General features: G+C 44.9%; 1 protein-coding gene and 1 pseudogene across 1 annotated transcript in view; one reads left to right on the forward strand and one right to left on the reverse strand.

The window, feature by feature from the left end:
* LINC02901 (long intergenic non-protein coding RNA 2901) overlaps positions 1-8,058 on the forward strand; it is a 40,605-nt gene extending 32,547 nt beyond the window's left edge. The window contains exon 3 of the mRNA XM_003950944.5: positions 7,666-8,058. Within this exon, the coding sequence (XP_003950993.3) occupies positions 7,666-7,852 (187 nt within the window). The 3' untranslated portion in view covers positions 7,853-8,058. The remainder of the gene's footprint in view (positions 1-7,665) is intronic.
* A 10,260-nt stretch (positions 8,059-18,318) lies between these two features.
* LOC107975013 (synaptobrevin homolog YKT6-like) lies at positions 18,319-19,847 on the reverse strand (annotated as a pseudogene).

Consider the following 19,847-nt stretch of genomic DNA (forward strand, 5'->3'; position numbering starts at 1 on the left):
AGGGCCCGTTTGCCCTTTTTCCCTTTACACCATATGAAGATACAGCCTTTGTCTCTTCAACCATGTGAGGATGCAGCAGCAAGGTGCCATCTTGGCATCTGCTGGTGCCTTGATCTTAGACTTCCCAGACACCAGAACTATGAGAAGTCAACTTATATTATTATTTTTTCTTTTTTCTTTTTTTGAGACAGAGTTTTGCTCTTTTTGCCCAGGCTGGAGTGCAATGGCGCAATCTTGGCTCACTGCAATCTCTGCCTCATGGGTTCAAGTGATTCTCCTGCCTCAGCCTCCTGAGTAGCTGGGATTACAGGCACGTGCCACTACACCTGGCTAATTTTGTATTTTTAGTAGAGATGGAGTTTCATCATGTTGGTCAGGCTGGTCTCAAACTCCTGACCTCAAGTGATCTGCCTGCCTTGGCCTCTCAAAGTGCTGGGATTACAGGTGTGAGCCATCATGCCCTGCCAATTTATGTTATTTATAATGTACCCTGCCTGTGATATTTTGTTATACCAGCAGGAACAAGTAAGACATGAGTTAACTTCATTAAAAAAATTAGAGACAGTAATTCACTGAACATTTTTACCATTAAGTCTTACTACACATCCTTGATTATTCCTTTAGAATAAACTTTTGGGAATAGAATCACTAGGTCAAAGGTCGTATGCCTATTTAAAACTTTGTTATTGAGAAAGCTTGTGCTAATTTTATTGGCAGCAGTGGATGAGAGTGTCTCTGCTTCCTCAAGTTTTTACCATCACTGGTTATTTTATATATGTGTGTGTGTGTGTGTGTGTGTGTGTGTGTATACATATATATATATATATATATTTTTTTTTTTTTTTTTTTTTTTTTTTTTTTTTGAGATGGATTTTCGCTCCTGTTGCCCAGGCTGGAGTGCAATGCCATGATCTTGGCTCACTGAAACCTCTGCCTCCGGGGTTCAAGCAATTCTCCTGCCTCAGCTTCCCAAGTAGCTAGGATTACAGGCACCCACCACCACCCCTGGCTAATTTTTGTATTTTTAGTAGAGATGAGGTTTCACCATGTTGGTCAGGCTGGTCTCGAACTCCTGACCTCAGGTGATCCGTCCACCTAGGCCTCCCAAAGTGCTGGGATTACAGGTGTGAACCACTGCTCCCGGCCTGGTTATTATATTTTGAATTTTGCAAATGTTATAAGTGGAAATATCTCTTCTAAAAATAACAAACGGAAAAACTTTAAAAAAATCTTGTTGTAATTTGTATTTATTCCATGACAAATTTGGTTAAAACCTGTTATATTTATTAATCATTTCTTTTGTCTTTAGACTTTTGATGTCTGTGTAAGGCAGGGTTTAGTTGGAGGTAACAGAAACCACTCTTCTTATTTTAAGGAGAAGGAGCTTTGTCAAAGGAAATTAGCTTTTTACAAAATCACTGAAAGGGCTGGAGGAACAGGATCTATGCTGGGCTTCCAAGAATGACTCTGAGAACAACACCCTAGAACTAGTGGCTCAGGAAAGCTGCTACTTCTGCTCCAGGCAACTTCATTCTAGATATTAGACTGTTCCTTGCTAGGTCTGCTAGAGCTTCACAGCAAAAACCAGTGCTCTGTGCCTGCTCCCAAGACACACTAAGCTACTAACTGTTATGGAATCTGTGCTACCATCACAACAGACAAACAACAACAAAAGTGAAAATAAACCAAATGTAAAATACCTCAAAATCCTAGCTTAAATGTAACAAATACGTTTTTACATACTTAAAGCAGACCAGAAGAATACCAAGGAAATTCCCAGTGGTCACAATGGAACGAAACTGGAGTTGTAAACTAATATTGAAGCCACTGCTGTGCCTAGGATATTTGTCAGTCTTGATGACCTGGATGCTTAACTGGCCATCTGTGCCTGGTAGATAATGCCTTGGCGGCAGTGAAGGGGTTGCAAATTAGGGATTTGAAACTGAGAACTCCACATAGTACCAAGACACTCAAAAAGCTACATCCTCAGGAAAAGAATGGATTGAATAAAAGAAACAAAATCTGACTTTTAGCAAAGAGAAATAACAAAAAAACTTATCTTTGCCTGTGCCCTGGGTGGAGAAAAAAAGCAGCTTCCATGGATGTATAACTCCACATCTTCACTCTTAGGGGTTTTGGATCTGGGATTTGAGTCTACACCAAGTGGTTTTAGAAGTTAATTCTATGATCCTGAGTTGGTTGCAATTCTGGACGTCTGACAGAAGCAATGCAGATCCTTCCTGGAGGGACATAGTCTCAACCTAGGCCTTATAGAATTCCCACAGATAAGCCCTAGCTGAACATAAACTTTCACTCCAAATTAAAAAAAAATACATGAAGAAACAAGCTACCATAAGAGTCAGCAAGAACTCCTAAGAACTTAAGATAATGGGTTTATTAAATGCGTTATATAAAACAAATATACCTAAAATGTTTGATTACATTTAAAAATACAAGAAAAGAGCAAGAGATATTATATAATGTAATCATATACATGCAAAAAATATACAAATTATAAGCATATAGCTTGATGGATTTTCACAATTGGAACACATCTAACTAGCACCCATAAAAAAACCCAAAACATTACTAGCATCCCCAAGTCCCCTGCCCCCATGTTTCCTTCCAGTCATGACCCATACCCTTCACAAGAGTAAGTACTATCCTAACCTCTAATAATAGCACAGACCAGTTTTAGGCAGATTTTAAAAAGCACTAAATAGAACTTCTACGAAAAAAAAAATTTTAAAACCCCAACAAACCAATGAATGAATAGTAGATTTGACATAGCTAAAGAAAGAATTGATATGGAATTAACTGGATTAAAGCTGAAAGAATTTTCTAGAACACAGCATGGAGAGACAAAATGATGGGAAAACAGCAGGAGTTAAGAGACATGGAAGATAGAATGAGGGGATCTAACCTGCTTCTAATAAAAATTTCATAAGGAGAGAATAGAAAGAACAGGTAAAAGGTGATTTTCAGCAAGATAATGTCAGAGAGTTTTTCAGAATTGCTGAAAGTTACATATCCTTAGATTTAGAAGTAATAGCGAATCCCAAGCTGAATAAGTAAAACAAATGAACACCTTAACACATTATAGGGATACCGAGGTCACTGAAGTAAAAGAGAACTATGGGCAATCACAAGGAAGAGACAAATGACTTATGAAGGCACAACAGTAAGATTAACAGCAGATTTCTCAACATTAACAATGGAAGCAAGAAGTCAGTGGAAGAGTAACATCTGCAAAATGCTGAGATGAAGAGATTTTCATGTTGATTTTTGACAAATCTACCTGTATGCTATTTATAAGAGATAACAAAATGATGAAAGAGGATGAAAAAATATATACCAGGCAAGTAGATAGGAAGACACAATTTCATAAAGATATCAGTTCTCTAAATCAATCTGAATTCAATTGCAATTGAATTGCAATTCTAATTAAAATTCAAACAGGATTTTTGTTGGACCTTGACAAGCTGGTTTTACATTTCAGTAGAAAAACATAGGCAAGAATACCTAGTTTCGAAGAAGCACAACGTTTGGGTTTACTCTACCAGGTGTAACTACTTATTATAAAGGTCTAATAATTCAGAGTGGTACTGATGAAGGCACAGAAAAATAGATAAAAGGTTTAGAGCAGAAAGCACAGAAAAGTGCCCATGCCTGTATAGAAATTGACAAACATCAGAGGGTCATGGAAGATCAGTGGGGAAAGAATGGTGTCTAGATTATTGGTTTTTCATCTGGGAAAAAAAATAAGGCTGAATGTTCACATTATAAACAAAAATCAATTCCAGGGTCGGCTGAAGATCTAAACAGGAAAGAGAAAAGTTTCCAACTTTTAGAAGAAAATGCTTATGACCTTAGGTTAGGGAAAGATTTCTTATAAGTCACAAAAAGTGTAAATAACAATTAGATTGATAACCTCACTGATATTAAATTTTAAAACTGTGCTCAAAAGACACAAAGAGTAAAAAAATAAGCTATCGACTCCGAGAAGGTATCATATAGTTTGAATGTCTTTTTCCCACCAAATCTCAGGTTGAAATGCGATTCCTATGTTGGAGGTGGGGCCTGGTGGGAGGTGACTGGATCATGGGGGCGGTTCTCTCGTGAATGGTTTAGCATCATCCCCTTGGTGATAAGTGAGTTCTCACTCTGAGTTCATGTGAGATCTGGTTGTTTAAGAGTGTTGAACCCACCCCCACCATTTTTCTTGCTCCTGCTCTTGCCATGTGATATTGCCTGCTCCTCCTTCACCTTCCGCCATGATTGTAAGCTTCCTGAGGCCTCACCAGAAGCTGAGCAGATGTTGGTGCCATGCTTGTATAGCCTGCAAAATCATTGGCCCAGACACACTTCTTTTCTTTATAAATCACCCAGTCTCAGGTGTTCTTAAAAGAACAAATGGACTAACACAAGATATATGCAACATATTTTGCCCATAAATATTAGTAGTAGATTTCATAAAGTATCCAAAATATATGGAGACCTACTATTAAAAAGACAAACAACCCGATAGAAAAGACAGGCAATTCGCTAAAGGAAAAAGCAAAATAGTAAATTAACATAGAAAAAGTTACTAGTAATCAGGAAAATGGACATTAAAACCATAGTGAAATACCGTTTCACACCCTTCAGCTTGGCTAAAATTTTAAATCTGATGATAATGTGAAAATAAATATAATTTACAAGCTGTTGGAATCCCAAAACACTTTAAGCATTGAGAGAGATGTGACTGTGATCTGAGTCATATATGATTACAACGTCTGTTTCTCAGATTATAGATTAACTTACTTTCTTATTTTTCTTGTTCTGTACAATAACTAGAGAGAATTAAATAACACCAGGGACAACAACCTCCTGTCTTCCTAATTAATGGCCTTTGTTATTGATTAACATCCCCTTTGTTGTCCTGCCTTGCTGATCGCAGATGACAAAACCCATCGCTATTATACCCTTTATTTAAAAAAATGCTAAATGTAGCCTTCCCACAAACACTGCCTATCATCAATCAAATTGCTATAACTATGTACCAACCTTGTATGAAAAATGTTGTAATCTTGCTAAAAGCTACCCTGTCTCTCCCTGTATAAATGAAACCTTAACTTCCCTACTTTGAACTGCCAACTCCATTCCTTGGAGTTGGTTTCCTGGTGGACTATTCTCAAACTTTGCATTTGAATACACTCCTTTAAAATTAGATTCTGACCCTTTTGATTATTTCAGGTTGACAGTACCAACAATTGATGTGGCTATGAAGCAATTTACAGTAATGATAATATAAATTGGTAATCACTTGGTAGAATAAGTTGAAAATATCTAATAAAGTTGAAAATACACATACGATAAGATGCAGTAATTCCCTTTTAGGTACGCACTGCAGACAAGCCCTTGCACATGGCAGGAGATATGTCGAAGAATATTTAATGTATCATTCTGATACAGGAGCTAAAAAGAAATTATTTAGGCAGATAGTGAGGCTAAAGGAGTCCTTGGCAAGGCTGCCTTTTAAACAAAAAGCAGCCCCCAGATCATTTCTTTTCTAACAAAGAGCAGCCTATAAAATCAAGCTGCAAACATAGATAAGCAAGCTGGAAGCTTGCATGGGTGAATGCTGGCAGCTGTGCCAACAGGAAAAGGCTACTTGGGGACCAGGTATATTCAATATGGAGACTCCATCTCCCCTTTTCTTTGTCACCACGTGTGCAGTAAAGAAGCAGGCAACATGGCACCGGCCAGGTGGAGAACCCACCTGCATAGTAAAAGATTAGGGTGGGGCGGCCAGCTTCTTTGCACGCTATGCAAATGGCACACCCAGTCCTAACCAGTTCTTCGTGCTGTATGCAAATGGCACAACTGGTTTGACCAATCTTTCGTGCCCTAGGTAAATCAGACACCGCCTCCTCAAGCTTATCTATAAAACCTCCTGCGCTTCACTGTGGACCTGAAGACCCGCTCAGGACCCCCTCTATCTGCAGGAGAGAGCATTTCTCTTTCTTTCGCCTATTAAACCACCACTGTTAACTTCACTCCTTGTGTGTCTGCGTCCTTGATTTCCTTGGCGTGGGACAACGAAGCCTCGGGTATTACCCCAGATGAATGACACCATGTGAATTCTTTTATAGTAGGAAATTGGAAACAAAATGTCCATTATCAGGAGAATGAATAAATACATTGTTGTCTATATAATGGAATGCTAAATAGCAATGAAAGTGAATGAGCTAGAGCTGTGGTTGTCAACATGGATAATTCACACAATGTTGAATGGTAAATGTGAACTTCAGAAGTACACATGTGGTATACTTGTACTGGTCCTAGACTGGTGCAAATGGGGCCCCTGTCATGGGTCCCACATCTCAGGAGCTAGGGCAGAGCTTGGACAGAGACCCAGATGACTAGCTTTCCTCTCCACCCTTTGCACAGCTCCTGAGGTTGACCAGATGCCCCTAGCAGCTCTGGGCTGCACCTTTGTGTGCCAAGTCTTGGTTCCAGGAAGAACTCTGAGCAGATTGCTCCTGTTGGCTGGTGCAGTTGGCTGGTGTTCCTGTTGGCAGGTGGCATAGCACAAGATTGGGCTGCCAGAATGGTACTAATATGCTGGTTTGGGCAACTCAAATTGTTTATATAGACAGACGCCCCCACAAAAAATATTTGCTTATGATTCCACATACCTTTGGGCATATAAAGCTTAAAAATGTGCAGTATAGGCCAGGCATGGTGGCTCACACCTGTACTCCCAGCACTTTGGGAGGCCGAGGTGGGCAGATTGTGAGGTCAAGAGATCGAGACCAGGCCAGGTGTGGTGGCTCACGCCTGTAATCCCAGCACTTTGGGAGGCCGAAGCGGGCGGATCACAAGGTCAGGAGATCGAGACCATCCTGGCTAACACAGTGAAACCTGTCACCACTAAAAAAATACAAAAAATTAGCCAGGCGTGGTGGTGGGTGCCTGTAGTCCCAGCTACTCAGGAGGCTGAGGCAGGAGAATGGCATGAACCCAGGAGGCGGAGCTTGCAGTGAGCCGAGATGGAGCCACTGTACTCCAGCCTGGGCAACAAAGCGAGACTCCATCTCAAAAAAAAAAAAAAAAAAAAAGGCCAGGCGCGTGGCTCACGCCTGTAATCCCAGCACTTTGGGAGGCCGAGACAGGTGGATCACAAGGTCAGGAGTTCAAGACCAGCCTGGCTAAGATGGTGAAACCCCGTCTCTACTGAAAATACAAAAATTAGCCAGGCATGGCGGCAGGCGTCTATAATCCAGCTACTCAGGAGGCAGAGACAGGAGAATTGCTTGAACCCGGGCAGCAGAGGTTTCAGTGAGCTGAGATTGCGCCACTGCACTCCAGCCTGGGTGACAGAGTGAGCCTCCCGAGTAGCTGGGACTACAGGCACCCGCCACCACACCGGGCTAATGTGTTTTTGTATTTTTAGTAGAGACGGGGTTTCACCGTGTTAGCCAGGATGGTCTTGATCTCCTGACCTCATGATCCACCCGCCTTGGCATCCCAAAGTGCTGGGATTCCAGGCGTGAGCCACCGCGCCCGGCCTATCATGTTTTATTTCTTAAGCTGGGTAGTGGGGGAGTAAAAGGTGCTGATTGTGTTATTTTTTATGCCTTTGTGTATATTTGATTTTTTTTCTTTTTTTCTTTTTTAAAGAGGAAGAAGTGAAGATAAGAAATCCCTTGAAGCCAGTGTCTGGTGCTGGGACCGTGATGGCTGGGACGGCAGCAGTAGTGCTGTCCATCTGCTCGTCCGAGGGGTGGCACATCCTAGCCTCTATCTTTTCCCCAGAGAAGATCCCCCTCGTCTGCTCTTCCCCCCGTCTCAGCCTTTTAGTGTGTGAACAGTTCTGGTGTGACTCAGCAGCGCTTTTGTTAGCGCTTTTACCAGCAAGTACTTGTTAAACACTTAAATCTTACAAGTGGAAAGAAAATTCCGTGGTAAATTTAAGTACAAAAGTCAACCAAAATTCTGAGTCTCGGACAAGACTGGTTAAAAATCGTTCTACAATGAAACTAATATATTAAATTAAATCATATAAAACTTTTATTGCTTTGCAAGGAAGCTTTAGTATTAAATGTAGGCATTTTCATCTGGTGATTCTTCCCAGTCTCCTGTGGTTAATAATACCTGGACAGGGAAGAAATCTTTTGAGATAACTAAACTATACTGGGAAATGGGCCCCTTGCTAAGTTTCCTGTGGCAGTGACACCCCCTCTGTTGCAAATATTTTCTCCGATGTGTGGTTTCAGTTCCAAGCCAAACCCGTTCTACAGCGTGCTTTGTACCTTTCCAGAGACTGATCGGTATCAGCTTGCCAGGGCTTTAAACCCCATTCATTCTTTCATTACTTAAAAGCCTCTTTCTTTGGAAAACCTTTGAGTGAAGCATAAAATTAGCATCTAAAAAGACATAGCAGCAACTGAACCCAGGAACGTCAGGGAATATGTGACCACCAGCACCATTATTGACCTTCCTAAGTGCAGTTTGATGGGGGAAGGGGCTATGCAGGTGGAAAAAGGTGGCCGAGAGGTGGAGGTCCCCCGGCAGGGGCAGTCGCCTCTCTGGCCTGAGCCAGAAACTCCCAATTCTCATGGGTGGCTGATGAGAGAACCCCTCCCCTCCTTTGTATTTAATCCTTTCTCTAACTCACTTCTAAGCCGACATCAGAAAATCTTTGAAGAAAAGCACAGGGGAGGCCTATTTCAGTGACTTTCACTTCTCTAAATGTTTGTTCTTTTCAGTTAGTTGTAAAATATGTTTGAATAATATTTTCAATTCTCTTTCACCACTGTTCTACAAAATGTGAGCCTGTAGGCATTGTCTTTTTTAAATGAAAAAGAAAAGATTGATTTTAGGAATCACATTCAAAGTGTTTGATGAATCAGGGCTCAGCTTAGCATTCAAGAACATGGCTGGGAAGTTTCCACTTTGTTTTCGCCCTAGATTCGTCTTTAAATCTTTTGTCTCCTATATTTTTCCAGCTCTGTGGACTTCTTTGAAGAGAAGAGGGCTATGAGGATTGAAGAAAGAAAGGCTTTTATCCAGTAATTTGTAATGATCCCATTGGATGATTATGGAATATTTTTTGTATATGTAACCCCTCAGGGAAAATCTGAGCATATCTCTACCCTTAAAAACTCTGGTAGCCTGATGGCGGGTGGCGGGGAGAGAAGAAATCCTGTTTCTCCTTTCCCTGATTTTGTCCCCAAACTACATCTTGCTTTGAAAGTAGAGGAGTTGGAAGGAGAGGAGTTAGTCTCTCATGGGGCCCCTGGAAGGCAGATAGCTGCCAATCTTTGTGTGCATTTTGTCAAGAACGGCTGCCTTCTAAAAACAAACCAACTCTCCTCGATCCCTCAGGTCAGGGATCTGGGAGAGACTGGATTGTATAAAAGATGTTTCCAAGGCACAAAAGCATTGCTCTCATGGGGCATTTACAGAGGATGTCATCAGTGGGCACTTGGAAGTTCTAGAAGTCATGTGGGGCACTGGTGTCTGCAGTTCCTGGTGTGCTCAGGACATTCTGTGTCCGCATAGAGGGTTGCTGCCCAATGGCTGGCCAGCTCATACCTGCACAGTTACTTCCAGCACCTTGGCAGGCAGGAAAGGGATTACAAATATACCAACAGGGTAGGCGTTTGCTCTGGGGAAGAGGCTGATTTGGGGTGAATAGTTCATACCACAGGAAGCCCGCTGTGTGTGGTGGGCAGGTGACATTTGGACTGGGCTCCTGGTGGCTTTTGGCTCTCTTCCAGTTTGGCCTAACAATGAAATTACACGTTGAAGGGGTTTGTTACTGTTGATCTTTATTCCACAGCCTGGCTTCTTGGTAAAGGCATCCATGTTGTCTGTGTCTACACTTCCTCATCTCCCATTAATTCCCCACCAGCCCACAGTTTGCTTTCAGCCTTCACAGCTCCTGGGAAATGTCTCCCCATCTGTTGCCATCCTGGGGCCCCTCCCGAGGCTTAGTCTCCTTCCTCTTCTGCCCAGAGCTCAGCCCCTTGGCTGCTTTGCCACCTCCCTCCTCTAAAGTCACCCACTTTGGGAGCTTCTCATTTTTCTGTCTCCTTTGCCCTTTCCTTATGTGTAGTTGTTCCCAGACTCCTGGGACTTAAGTTCAAACCCCAACTCTACCATTTATTACCACTGAGGCCTGGGCAGGTCATATAACTTGCTTCAACCTTAGATTCCTTCCCTGTGAAATGGGGATAATATAGTACATACCTCATGTGGGGGAAGATGCAATGAGACAATACTTATAAAGTGATTTACATGGAGCTTCTTATGGGGAAAGTACTTACTAGATGCTAGTTAACATCACTGTTACTCCTTTCTCACTCTGCCCACTGTCCACCCACTACAGCCAGAGGCCTTAACAGCTTCCATTCTTTGAAAGGTTGCCCTCTAGCCTAGCCCTTCCTCCTCAGTCTACACCCCAGGATGCTGGGTATCTCCAGCACCATAAATATTGCAGAGCAGTGAGTAATACCTGTTGGGTTCAGTGAACCCACTTCATAGGCCCCACTCCCTGTGCTCAGTGAGCAATAAGTCCTCTCGTAGATTCCACACTGTTAAATAGAAGAAATAATGCTGATCATGGCTGTGCACTTTGTTCACTATGCAAAGGTACTTGGGAGAGCACCGCTGGCTGGAGAGTATATGGTAGCTGGGGGGCCCAGGAAGAAGGTCTTTCTCTATCTCAAGCCTTCTTTGAAATTCAGATATGTTGGAAGACTTGCTAGTGTCTTTCAGGGCTGCGAAGTTACCCAACAACCTTTAATTGTGTGCATTGCTTTTTTTTTTTGAGATGGAGTCTTGCTCTGTCATCCAGGCTGGAGTGCAGTGGCATGATTTTGGCTCACTGCCTCCGTCTCCTGGCTGGTCTCGAAATCCTGACCTCAGGTGGTCCACCTGCCTTGACCTCCCAAAGTGCTGGGATTACAGGTGTGGGCCACCACCCCCAGCCTGTGCATTGCTTTTTTTTTTTTTTTTTTTTTTTAAGACAAGGTCTTGCTCTGTCACCCAGGCTGGAGTACAATGGTGCAATCTTGGCTCACTGCAACCTCTGCCTCCCAGGCTCAAGCGATCCTCCTACCTCAGTCTCCCAAGTAGCTGGGACTACAGGCACACACCACCACCCCCAGCTAATTTTTGTATTTTTGTAGAGACAGAACTTCGCCATGTTGCCCAGGCTGGTCTTGAACTCCTGAGTTCAAGCAATCTGCCTGCCTTGGCCTCCCAAAGTGTTGGGATTCCAGGTGTGAGCCACCACACCCAGATTCTAATATTTTTCTATAATGCGAGATACAGCTTCCCACCCGTGATTGTCGTGATATAAATATAAACATATTCAGTATGGAACCCAGGCCTGAAACCTAGGCTCACCATTATTGTGTCACCTTGTACTGTGACTGCCACCCCTCGAGCTGGCCCCCGCCACACAAGTCACATGACCTCTGTGCAGAGGGCAGAATCTGCTGGTTCCTCCTGAGTGTCAAACTCCTAGTCCCCTGTCTCCTTGGGGGCAGCTCCCTTCTTTTTGCTGTTGGGACTGACTGACTGCCCATCACAGCTTCCAGGGCTGCTGCTCAGAGGCCCTCCCCGTGCTCTAAGGAGCTGCCCCTCTCCTGGCATTCTCCTCTCTTCCCTTCAGTCTCCTTGAAGTGTGGAGAAAGAGGCAGGCATTTTATAGCCATTTACAGCCAGGCACAGTCCTTCTAGCCTTTTGGAGAGAGGCCTGTCGGTGAGGAGGGGAGGTATGTGACAAAGATTCTCTCCTTGACCAAACTCTAGCCCAGCCTCCTCTGAGCTGTTTTTCAATGAGGCTCTATCCTTAGACACATCCTTAAAATCCCAATTTTAGCAAGAATCCTGCTAAGTCAGTTTAGCCTCGATAGTGGGTCACCCTCCGTATCTGATCAAATCCTCCCCCCACCATAGCCTTGGCCTGCCTTCAGCAAGAGCCCTCTTAGTTGAGTGTAGCCAGAATCCCCATGACCTGATGTTTCATCTGAATCATTTTCCATCTGCTGAGCCTCCTGCCCTGCTCCATGGCTAACAACTCCCACTTTCCCCTATCTCTCTGTCCTGCTGCAAAATCCCATTGCGGTGGTCCCTGTCCCTACCACGATAGTCCTGAGTAAAGTCCGTCCTTTAACAAGGGTGAGGGCCAGTTGTGGTGGCTCATGCCTGTAATCCTAGCACTTTGGGAGGCTTAGGCGGGCGGATCACCTGATGTCAGGAGTTTGAAACCAGCCTGGCCAACATGGTGAAACCCTGTCTCTACTAAAAATACAAAAATTAGCTGAGTGTGGTGGCGCACGCCTGTAATCCCAGCTACTAAGGAGGTTGAGGCAGGAGAATTGCTTGAACCTGGGAGGTGGAGGTTGCAGTGAGCCGAGATTGCGCCACTGCACTCCAGCCTGGGCGACAGAGGGAGACTCTGCATCAAAAAAACAAACAAACAAACAAACAAAAAAACCCCCAAAAAACCAAAAACAAAAACAACACAAAAACAAGGGTGAAAATAATCTTTTCCTTAACATGTGGGTGGACCACTGCTGCAGGCCATGTGAGATGGGAAAGCTGGGGGCCCATATCCAGCTTTCCCTGCTTTCCCATTGGGGGGCTCCATGTGGATGTAACAACAGGAGAAGCTACAGGCACGTCATGATTTCCCTTGTTCTTTGGGAAATCTGACAGAATGAATCCTTTCCTAATCCCAGAAAGGCAGCCAACCTTTGAGACCTTGAGGGTAGACTGCAAAGTTCACATCTCACAGGGGTCAGGTAGGTTATGTAAATTTGTAAAGTGTTCCCGGTGCTACGAAAGGGAGGAGTGGAGACTGTGGCAAAGCAGAGAACACATGTCCCATGGAACGCTGTCGGTCGGCTCCAACCAGTTACGGCTTCTGGGACTGTGGGCCTGGTCTTGCCAGTGCACCTGAAGACAGGAAGCTGGGTTTTTACGTGAAAATTCGATTTTGTAAAGTGTTGGCAAGTAGTAAAATAGAGTATGGTCAAAACAACTCAGAATTTTGCCTTCAGGCATCTGGTTTGTAATATCTGGGCTAGAGTCTCATTATCCCTCTTGTTGAGGGAGGGAAGTTATTAGGACCGCCAGTGGGAAGGAAGGAGGCTGCTCACCGGCAGGAAGAGGGAAGTGGTGCAACCTGGAGTCAAGGTGGATGGCTTAGGTTTAGGCCTTTGGGGGATTTCCTTGGGGCGGGGGGTGGGACGGCGCACTGTGTGCCTGCAGTGTCTTTAGTGGGCACCTGAGTTGCCTCTGGAGAGCTGCCAGCCCCACCTGAAAGCCTGGACTTCTTGGCTCAGATCTTCATGTGAGGCTCAGCCAGGAAGAAGGGGTGCCACCCACCTTTGTGAGGCCACATGAGTTATGCCAGCAACCCCAGATCCATAGGACCTTCCTCCAGTTGGACTTCTGTGGACTGCACAGGCCCAGGAGTTCCTACATGAGCCCAAGGGGTGTGGAGAGTGGAATCCCCAAAACATGGCTCAGACTGGATTATCTGCCAGGTCGGGGACTGAGGGCCAAGCCATGTTTAATTGATTTAGAAAATGAAGAGATGGAGGCCGGGCATGGTGTCTCACACCTGTAGTCACAGCACTTTGGGAGGCTGAGGCGGGTGGATCACGAGGTCAGGAGTTCAAGATCAGCCTGGCCAGCATGGTGAAACCCCATCTCTACTAAAATACAAAAATTAGCCAGGTGCGGTGGTGTGCGCCTGTAGTCCCAGCTACTCGAGTGGCTGAGGCAGGAGAATTGCTTGAACCAACAAGCCAGAGGTTGCAGTGAGCTGAGATTGAGCCACTGCACTCCAGCCTGGGTGACAGTTGCCAGACTCCGTCTCCAAAAAAAAAAAAAAAAAAGAGATGCAAAAATATCCCAGGTATCTTCGTATGTCAGTATATGTGTGTGTGTTTAGTATCTCCTGATTGGGACCCAGTTTGAAAGCCTGAGAGTTCTGGAGATGTGGATGCCTGAGAATCATGGTTTTACTAGGCAAAGATTTTCTCCTCTTCTCAAAATAGCTGTAGCTATTAGACATCCTAAGTATTTAGGTTCCATATCACTTTCTCCAACTGGGGCCGGTTTTAGGAAATTGTCCAGGTGCCTGGTTTCCTTGTACAAACACCTTGCTGACTTACCCACCAGTATCGGAGCCGCTAAGTTTTCATGACTCTGTCACTGACTTTAATACTTGCTTTTCCCTTGACTGAACTTCGGATGTTTAAATGGAATTTAGTGACATTTTCACACCACATTTTTCATTATTTAGCACTTTGGAAACAGAGGTTGTTTTGTTATAAGCTTTTTATTCTTCTTAACCTCCTCTGAATACTTGAAACCTTTCACGACGGAAATGAGTTTACTGTGACCTGACTCGGTATTATACAGTAAACGCATGATTCTCAAAACACGCTGTTTATATGGAGAATAAACGCGTTCCGGAACACAGTGTTCAGTGTCTGAAATGAAATGCAAGTCTCCTGTTTCCAAAGGCTGACAGGATGGTTGCTGAATGATATTCCAGCTGCTCAAATGAAGGGCCCTGGAAAGGTCTGTTGGAAGTGAATTCGAGGGCGTTGCCTCTTCGTGGTTGGGTTTGCTCTCTGCAGACCCAGGAAGGCCCTACTTTCCTTGAATTCTGAGCTTCAAAGCTTACATCTGTGTCCTTCTGCTTAACAACCTGTTTTAGCAACCAAGTATGCCAAGATGTTACTGTCACATTAAACTGTGTACCCCTGCACTCTCCTTTCCTTTCCTTTCCTTTCTCCCCTCCCTCCCTCCCTCCTTCCTTCCTTTTTTTTTTTCTTTTTCAGTATCTCACTCTGTCACCCAGGTTGGAGTGTAGTGGCATGATCTCAGCTCACTGCAACCTCCACTTCCCGGGTACAAATAATTCTCATGTCTCAGCCTCCTGAGTAGCTGGGATTACAGGCATGTGCCACTATAGCCTGGCTAATTTTGGTGTTTTAGTAGAGACGGGGTTTCACCATGTTGGCCAGGCTGGTCTCGAACTCCAGGCTGGCCTCAAGTGATCTGCCTGCCTCGGCGTCCCAAAGTGTTGGGATTACAGGCATGAGCGACTGCACCCGGCCTGCGCTTCCTTTCTTGATCACACCACCACAGTCTTGACCTGCAGGTCAATCTATACCTTATTTGACATGAAATACTGTCAGCAAGTCTAATGGAATATTCCACCAGAGTGGGAAACCCATCTCCAAGATGCAGTGGTGAGCTATTAATTAAAGCTGGCTCGTGCCCTCAGAGCAACTTTCTTTGATGCTGCTTGTGACAGGTCAACCTTTGCATCCTATGCCCAGTGGAGCCTGCTCTGCCTGGCGTTATCACTTGTCCTTTAGGGACGGTGTGGCCTTTTTCTTCATGTCTGTGTTAGATGTCATCCAAGTGAATTGCTTCTTTCTCTTTCCTGTTTATTTGTTATAGGGTGTCACCTCTTAGCCATCTGAGCACTGGGCTGGCTGCCAAAAACAGAGGTGATGATGTAACGTGCCAACTCTCACATGGCTCAGAGGAGGAAGACCCCAGGACTCCAGGATGGGACAGGGCAGCCACTTCTCACCAAGGTGACACTGGGGCTTCTGAGCGAGCCTCTGAGTGGGGAATGGGGGGAAGGGCAACATGATGGAGGGGTCAGTGATACACCCCCCGTCCCCATGAAGAAAGGATTTCTACTTTGAAATTCGTCTACTAGAAACTAATTCCTTCTGCTCAGTTTTCTTCCTCAGGAAGGGGTGTGTGTGTGTGTGTGTGTGTGTGTATTTTGACAGTTCTTTCTTTCTTTTTCTTTCTTTCTTTGAGATGGAGTTTCGCTCTTGTTGCCTAGGCTGGAGTGCAATGGCACGATCTTGGCTCACTGCAACCTCCGCCTCCTGGGTTCAAGCGATTCTCCTGCCTCGGCCTCCCGAGTAGCTGGAATTACAGGCATGCGGCTACTACACCCAACTAATTTTGTATTTTTAGTACAGACGGGGTTTCTCCATGTTGGTCAGGCTGGTCTTGAACTCCTGAGCTCAGGTGATCCACCCGCCTTGGCCTCGAAAGTGTTGGGATTACAGGCGTGAGCCACCGCACCCGGCCAACAGTTCTTTCTTCAGAAGTGTTACATATTCATTGTAGAAAAATTTAAAAATTCACAGAGGCAATAAGTCATTAAGATCAATCAAGAACTATATACATATAATCACTATTTAAACCTGAGGGGTGTATCTGTGTGCGTATGTTTGTGCATTTGCACACGTATGTGTAGAGACAGAATTTCATTTCTTTTCTTTTTTTTTTTTTTTTTGGGATGAAGTCTTGCTGTCGCCCAAGTTGGAGTGCAGTGGCACGATCTCGGTTCACTGCAACCTCCCTCTGCCTTCTGGGTTCAACCAATTCTCCTGCCTCAGCCTCCGGAGTTGCTGGGACAACAGGTGCCCACCACCACGCCCTGCTGATTTTCATATTTTTTGTAGAGATGAGGTTTCACCATATTGGCCAGGCTGGTCTCGAACTCCTGACCTCAGGTGATCTACCCATTTTGGCCTCCCAAAGTGCTGGGATTACAGGCATGAGCCAACGCACCAGTATAAAAACTGGTATCATGTAATACACACATTTTCACTACTTTAAAAAAATTTGTCATGTGGTGAAGACTTTTTCTTTCCAATAAATATCAATCTATATCATTATTACATGGGTCTGTCAAAATTGGTTTAAATAAAGAAATAATTTAGTTTCCAGATTTATGCTTGGGTGAAGGTGTTTGAAGTTAATTTGTTTTTTCCTCTTTTTGAGACACAGTCTCGCTCTGTCATCCAGGCTGGAGTGCATTGGTGCTATCATGGCTCACTGCAGCCGTGACCTCCTTGGTTCAAGTGATCCTCCCATCTCAGCCTCCTGAGTAGCTGGAATTGCAGGCATGTGCCACCACTCCTGGTTAATTTTTTTTTTTTTTTGGTATTTTTTATAGAGACAGGGTTTCACCATGTTGCCAGGCTGGTCTTGAATTCTTGGGCTCAAGTGATCCTCCTGCCTCAGCCTCCCAAAGTGCTGGGATTACAGGCGTGAGACAACACTCCCGGCCCCGGGAAAAACTTTTTACTTCATGAAGATGAAATATTGGACCCAAATTTCTGTCTTCAGTGAGGATTTCTTTGGAGAATCCTTGGCCATATTTAGCTTTAATTCAGGCGGTGCTGGAATCACGACTCAGTGTGTGCATTTGAGTTCTCTCTGTAGTGCTGGCTTTCTGAGGAAGGGGTATGACCGCAAACATTTTTTCAGGATATCAGAACTGCCTTCCTACCGACCCTTTGGGGCTAGCAAGAAGTGAAGCCATTTGGATGACTATTCAGGGCGCTAAACAGCCTGTCTGCTTCATATTGCTAAAAGAATCCAACACTCATCTTTTCTCACCTAGGAGCTGCATACAATTTCAGCAACTGCAAGGGATCCAGACCAGCTCTAATAATGACCACTTCTATATACCTAGTGGTTAGAATAGGCTCTTTTCCAAGTGCTTTATGCCTATTAATTTATTTACTCCTCGTGAAAGCCCTGAGAGGAAGGTGCTGTCACTAAAGCCCACACCACTGCGGGAACACAGGCATCCAGAGGCCAGGCAACTGTGAAACTGCCTTTGCAAAATTAAGACTAAGACAGTGAGAGAGATCTAACTTAACCGACTCCATCTTGCTTCTCACCTCCAAGCTGTCCTTGTTCATTCCTGGGCATAGACTGAACTAACTTTGGGAAATACTTAGTTTATAGTTTACAGTTTAAAACAAAGACGATAACAGCCCTTTCCCAAAGCTGACCTCCTTCTTGCCTGGGGACTAGACTGCCTTTGTAGGACTAACATTAGCTACAAGGTTAGAAATTATAGTTTAGGAGTCATGCAGCTGGAGGCTACAAGATTCTGACCCTCCCTAAACTGCTCCTAGAAATCAGTGCTTGAGATATTTTGCAGACCCTGGACTTGATGGATCAGCTGGCACCACCCCGATCAATAAACTGGCTCATCTGATCCTGTGGCCCCCACCCAGGAACTGACTCAGCACAAGACAGCTTTGACTCCCTATGATTTCATCCCTCACCAATCAGCACCCCGGCTCACTGGCTTTCTCCTACCCATCCAATTGTCCTTAGAAACTCTGCTCCCAGCATGCTCGGGGAGACTGATTTGAGTAATAATAAAACTCCAGTCTCCTACACAGTCGGATTTGCATGAATTACTCTTTGTCTATTGCAGTTCCCCTGTCTTGGTGAATTGGCTCAATCTAGGCAGCAGGCAAGGTGAACCCCTTGGGTGGTTACAACTGGCCCATAAGTGCGAGGCTCATGAGCAGCGAAGCAGGCCAGCCCCCCAGGCAGCTGGCTCTGACCACTAACGCTTTCCCATTTCCCGTAGAACTGATGTGCAGCCATTAGTTCACACAAGTCACATGAAAGCCTTGTGTTTCCAAACGTGCAGCCGCTCTGCACCACAACAAATATTGTGTTGGTCGGAAAACAATAGCTCTCCCCTCAGACACACAGTGAACCTTCTCATTCTGAATATGTCCATTTCTTCAATAACTACGAGAGGTATCTGCTTTGTGCCAGGTGCTGTTCTAGAAACACATTGATATTCTTTTTTTTTTTTTTTTCTTCAGAAGCCAGTTGGAGTTTATGGTTTCATTTGCCCAAAAATACGCCTTTGGGGACCTCAAATTCTTTCCAAGAATCACTACCACACATATTAATTTGAACATTTCCCACCCTTCCACCACCCCTGTTTCTCCTGAGAGCTTCAAAATAAAAATGGCCTGTGTGCCCCCATTCCAGGTCCTCGTGTAGGGCTGTCTCTTCTTCTCTAGGGGCTGCAGTTCTGACGCAAATGATGGTGCTGTTCCAGTGCTGGGCCATTGCACAACACAAGTTTTGTTTCCGGGAATTTTTTTTTTTTTTTTTTTTTTTGAGAGGGAGTCTTGCTCTGTCGTCCAGGCTGGAGTGCAGTGGTGCAATCTCGGCTTACTGCAACCTCCGCCTCCCAGGTTCAAGCAATTCTCCTGCCTCAGCCTCCCGCGTAGCTGGGACTACAGGTGCAGGCTGCCATGCCTGGCTAACTTTTTGTATTTTAGTAGAGACAGGGTTTCACCATGTTGCCCAGGCTGGGCGCGAACTCCTGACCTCAGGTGATCCGCCCGCCTCGGCCTCCAAAGTGCTACAGGCATGAGCCACCGTGCCCAGCCTCCGGGCGGTTTTATAGAAGGCTTTAGACTGTGTTCCCAGCCCTCGGATTTGGACACCAAGCCACCTCGCTTCTCACCTCGCTCTAACAAATACTCCATGGTGTTGTGCACAACGATTTGGGTCTTGTCTGGTTCGGCCTGCATGTTAGTCACAGGGTCAGCGTCTCGTGGGTTCTGGTGTCTACTGAGGTGACCATCCAGGGCTGCAGAATGGATTGTAGCAGGGGATCCTACTGGCCAGTCTATCCTGTTGACTTGCTTGGAGAATTCATCTAGTACTTTCTCCAGCAAGGTAAAGGCCATCCGGGATGGGCATTCATTGTCACCTGCAAGACTGTCATTCCGGACATAGACGTGCCACATATAGTCTTGTTCTTCGACAGAAGCTCTAGTGCCTTTGGATGAGTGCTCCACGATCAGTTGATTCATGAAGGTCATGAATTCCTGAACGCTGGATCTCTGGAAAAAGCTGAAGGAAGCGACATCGTCGTACCTGGCTTTGAGCAGCACTACATTGGCCTCGCCTTTGTAGAGGACACTGAGGCTGTACAGCTTCACGGCTCTGCGCCC

Source organism: Pan troglodytes, chromosome 5, assembly GCF_028858775.2.
Source record: "Pan troglodytes isolate AG18354 chromosome 5, NHGRI_mPanTro3-v2.0_pri, whole genome shotgun sequence".
Classification (NCBI taxonomy): Eukaryota; Metazoa; Chordata; class Mammalia; order Primates; family Hominidae; genus Pan; species Pan troglodytes.